At 27.7% G+C, this 5,424-nt stretch overlaps 1 protein-coding gene across 1 annotated transcript in view; it reads left to right on the top strand.

Moving 5' to 3' along the window:
• Window positions 1-4,485: 4,485 nt before the first annotated feature.
• LOC111407110 (transcription factor JUNGBRUNNEN 1-like) overlaps window positions 4,486-5,424 on the top strand; it is a 1,875-nt gene continuing 936 nt past the window's right edge. The window contains exons 1-2 of the mRNA XM_023036417.1: window positions 4,486-4,726; window positions 4,888-5,183. Coding sequence (XP_022892185.1) covers window positions 4,522-4,726; window positions 4,888-5,183 — 501 coding nt within the window. The 5' untranslated portion in view covers window positions 4,486-4,521. The remainder of the gene's footprint in view (window positions 4,727-4,887; window positions 5,184-5,424) is intronic.

Below are 5,424 nucleotides of genomic sequence, written 5' to 3' on the forward strand. Positions count from 1 at the left end.
TTGCCCGTTTTCTTTATTTTTCCCCCCCCCCCCCCCCCCTTTTTTCCAATTTCAACACTAATATTATTTGAGACATCCCAATTAAACATTAATTGATTAAAATAAAAATAATACTTTTGCTATTTCAATAAGGAATTGCCAATGAAATAATATTTATTATTCGTACAACACAATCAATTAAAATTGAATAAATCACAAATTTTATCAAGAATTGGTCAATAAATTGAAATTAACCTTATGTCGCACCATGATCATAGTAGCAAGGTTAATTACAATCCAACCACAAAGGTGTTGGGTAGAACTCGACATCCCATGCACAACTCCATGAGTTGAACTCCACCCACAAAATTGAACTAAACTATAACCCTTCATATTCTAAAATCTGTATCGGTAGATCTTTTATCAATATTAGTAAGGAAAACGTGTTGCACGTTAGTTGGTGAATTGTGAAATATAAGTGTGTAGTGGTTGTTGAACGGATAAATAAGACAAATGTTTTGGTGCACAATACATGTAGTGGTGTAACGAAAGTGCAATAATTTGGTAAATTATATCATCAATTTATATAAATTTAAAAAAAATGAAATTAAAGAATATTTTTAAATGCAAATAAAATTAAATAACTATATATTATTATTATTATTATTATTATTATTATTTTTTTGGTTAACCCCACAGCCATCCCAACCTTGTTGCCTTTCTCCATAGTCCCGTACCTCCAACTTCTTCTTCTTCTTTTCTTTTTTTTTTTTTTTTTTTTTTTTTTGGGAAAAATGTCTCTTCACCATTCTAGTATTGAACCGAGGTACTAAATATACGACTGTTTTTTCCCATTCTTCTAAAAATGCATAATTTATAGTATTGTATCATCAAACTACGGTGACATTAACTTGCATATCATCGTCATCTTGAGATAACATTATGAATTAAGATAAAAGTAGGAATTTTTTTGGTATATACATTAAAAGATTGTAAAATTCATAGATGAGTGTAAATTGAATAATTCAATTAACGTATTTATTATTGTTTCAAAATTTGAATAATTATATTTCAATGTAGCTTATTTGTCATTGTAATGGATATAAAATTTAACAAATGAGATGGATTCCTAACTACTTTGTTAAAGTATGGGCTTTCTCGGTCGCAAATCTAGTAGAGCACTCACTACAGACCTTAACATCTTGCCTTGCGTGGCTCATCCTATTGTGATATAGAAATTTTATTTGCATACGAAATCATAAAGCACAAGGAAAATTCTTGGCTTCAAAATCATATATTCATAAGTCGAGACAATTACATGAATCAGTCATAAACGAAAACGGGAAGAAATTGCATTTTTGTCACGATGCTCGATATTTTTTATTCTCTCTATTCATTTCTTTATTTTATGTTGTATAATAATATGTAACTCTATATACCGCAAACAATGCACAAAATCCAATTGGAGAAATAACTAAATTTACTGTGTATTCATTATTTTTATAATGATTGTAATTCTCCACATGACAAAATATTTAAGGGTTATCTGACGAAGTTTTTGAAAATAATAATAATAATAATAATAATTTAATAAAAGTTAATGAAACGAGTGGTTGAAGATTTGATTAAAAAAAAAAATTGTAACTCCTATAAACTATGTTGAAATTAAAGTTTAATCAATTAAAAAGTTGGTAAAATTTCGCAAAATCTCGTGTGAACTAAGTACTTCGAACTTTCCAATTCTTCCTTTATTTCTTTTTGGTCTAGGGTAGTAGGTAATTGACTCTCGGCCGGCTAAAAAGTCAAGCACGAGATTATTTGTGCCTCTACAATCCTTTCAGAATTTCTACAAACACTGTTCCAGATTTAAGGATTTTTATTTTTATTTTTTATTTTTCCTGGAAATTATGCTCTTGGTCGTAAGGTTATTAATTTATGTCAAATTTCACACCACCGTCCGTTTAAATATAAAAAATAAAAATAAAAAAATTGCATTTTGAACCTTGAATTATTATTCATTTTAATAATATTAACTTATCAAGGTAAAACTACGAGATTATTGCAACAAGCATACAGTTAAGACACGTTTAAGAAGCTTTACTACTACTCCTACTTAAAAGTGAAAAATAATAATAATCCTAATAATCAAAAGTGATCATTATAAAACTAAGTGAAAAAACCAATTAATAATTTCTTTTACTTTTTTATCAATCAAACAATTTTTTTGGACTTAATAAAATTGATTTAGTTGAGTTTTAATAAGTTCGTCATCCTTATAAATAATAATTTTGGTTATGAATTTTCATATTATGAAATAATTTTCCTTAAATTAAAATTATTGAGATAAGTTATCATTCTAGAAAGTCTAAATTGATCAAGAAATCGAACATACTAATTATTATTATTAAAACAGAGAGAATAAATTACATAGTAGGGTTGCTTTTCTTCTTCCTCTAGAAACAACCATAAAGTCACAATTCACTTTCTTTTGTACCATGATATACACGTCACGTTTGCAATCAAGTTGTACAAAGACTTGTCATTTTTTCTATATTTCATTTTATTTTATTTTTTTAATTTTTGGTGGAGGATTAGATTACTACTTACTTACATTTAAGCCCCTATATGTTTAGTTAAAAATCAGATTTTTAATAGATTTTGATAAAAGTTGAAAACATATGTGATTGAAAAGTTAATAATCGTGGATTCTATAAAATATGTGGTTAAAAATAAATTTTAAAAAATAAGAATCAAACAAGAACTAAATAATTAGATACATTTATCTTGATTCGATATAGTATAGAGTAAGCATTTTTTATATATTAAAATTTTGTTTATGATCGGTGTTACATTAGTTTAGTTAATATTGACAACTATTGGATCATATCTTGTCCACCTAGTGAATAAATATTTTATCAGAGTCTTAAGACAACATTGTGAGATAATTTATCACTAGAAAATGAGAAAATGTGTGGTCGAAAAACTGAAATGCTTGCATTAATAAAAATGAATTTTGATAATTATTTAGTAGGATTGTGAATTCCACGTACCTTTTATTTGGTAAGGTCTCATCCCTTCACAGCTTCATGTTACTTCAAACACGAGAAATTAAAAAAAAAAAGAGTTATTAGCATAAAACGTTTTTACCTCTCATTTTTATTGTAGAAAACGTCTGTAAATTCTATTTTTTGACATTTTCACCGTATTTTTTTTTTTACTTTTCATTGCGCAAAAAATCATTTTCATCAATTTTCTCAATTAAAAGTTGTGAAATAATGAATATATCTCTCTATTTAAATAAAACAAAAAGAATAAAGAAAAAACTAATTGTAATCATAATCTCTTATTTTGTTTAAAATAATGTTATTTGCAGTCGCTCACTATCACAGTCGTCCTATGTGGTGTATATGTGACTTGAGTGAGTGCAAATAGCATTACTCTTTTCAAAAAGGTGTAAACGAGTCCAACTAAATTATTAAAAGGGTAATTAGCATATAATATCCATACCTTTCGTTATTATTGTAAAAATAATAATAATAATAATAATAAAATCACACTACCTTTCATTTTTTTTCGTCTTTTCATCCTCAATTACACATTTAATTATGCAATCTATCATTTTTATCCATTTTCTCAACAAAAGCTATGAAATAATGAATATACCCTTCTATTTAAGTAAAAAATGAATTTTTTTTTCATTTCTAATTTTTAAAATAATTTATTTGAGACTCATTTATACTTTTTATTTTTTTCATTTTTAATAATTTATTTGGTACTTGTTTGCAATTTTTTTAAACAAATTAATTTCTAATTTTTTAATAAATTATTTGAAACTCGTATGCTCTTCTTTTTTTTTTTTTTTTTTAATTATGGTTATCATTACAATTTGTTCTTTATTTTTTATTTTTTTATTTAAATATGAGGGTATATTCGTTGTTTCACAGTTTTTTATTAAGAAAATTGATTAAAATGATGGTTTGTGCAATCAAATGTGTAATTAAGGGTGAAAATGCCAATAAATAAAAGGTAATGATATTTTTCAAAATAACAATAAAATGTAGGGACATAATGTGCTAATTAACCTTTTGCTAATTTATTTTTGACTTGTTTGCACTTTTTTTTAAAAAATAAAATAAAATAAAATTTGGGACTATGATTGCAATTAATTTTTTTTTAAAATTTAAATAGGTGAGTATATTTGTCATTTCACAATTTTTAATTGAGAAAATTGATGAAAATAACATTTTTGCAATGAAAGGTGAAAAATAAGAGTAAAAATACCAAAAAATAAAAAGTAAGGATATTTTTCACAATAATAATAATGAAAGGTAAGAATGTTATCTACGAATTACCCATTAGAAAAATGCAAGATGCAAACTGCAAATTTTTCCATCTTCAAATGTCATCTTTGTGACGAATGTGGCGAGCAAATTGGACGACTTGGGCATCTTCAAAACTCATGGCTTGACCAAATACACAGCGATCCCCTTCAAACCCTCTTCCCTTTATATATATATATTATCAAAGCGTAAACTTGAAACCATGGAAGTGGAAAATATGAGCATAAAAATTACGGGTCAAGATAAAGAAGAAGATGTTTCAGTTTCACTTCCCGGATTTCGGTTTCATCCCACAGACGAAGAACTTGTCAATTTTTATCTTCAAAGGAAAGTTGAAGAGATACCAATTAGTGTTGAACTCATCCAACAAATGGATATCTACAAGTACGATCCATGGGATCTTCCAAGTATGTAATCATCTTCTTTCCCTTTTTTCATCTTCAATAATTTGCTTAATTTTGCATGAATAGTATCAGTTCAAGTAGATGCCCAAAAGGGGTTTCGATTTTTTATTGGTTCGTTTGTTAGGGAGAATTAGTGACGTTTTCCATTTTTGCTGGATAATCAGAAGCAAATAACATGGGAGACAAGGAGTGGTACTTCTTTTGCAAAAGAGGAAGAAAATATAGGAACAGCATTAGACCCAATAGAGTGACAGGTTCTGGGTTTTGGAAAGCCACTGGTATTGACAGACCAATATATTCTTCCGGTAGCGATGGCCGTGACTGCATTGGGCTGAAGAAATCTTTGGTGTACTATCGCGGAAGTGCCGGAAAAGGCACAAAAACCGACTGGCAGATGCATGAATTCCGTCTTCCGGCTGCTGTTCAAGATAAAAGCGGGAAAAATATTGATCAAGATGCTGTAAGAAAACCCTCAAATCTTAGGCCCCGTTCTCTTTACCGTTTTCGGGTCGTTTTTTGTTTTCGATTTTTCAAAACGGTGAAAACGTGTTCTCTTTCCCGTTTTCGAAAACGTTTTCGAAAACGAAAAAAATTTGTGAAGAAAACACAAAACGACTTTTTTGTCGTTTTGGGCGTTTTCAGTGTAAAACTTGAAAAAATTGAAAACGCGGGAAACACTTTTTTTTTTTTTTTTTTTTTTT

Source organism: Olea europaea, chromosome 13 (genome assembly GCF_002742605.1).
Source record: "Olea europaea var. sylvestris chromosome 13, O_europaea_v1, whole genome shotgun sequence".
Classification (NCBI taxonomy): domain Eukaryota; kingdom Viridiplantae; phylum Streptophyta; class Magnoliopsida; order Lamiales; family Oleaceae; genus Olea; species Olea europaea.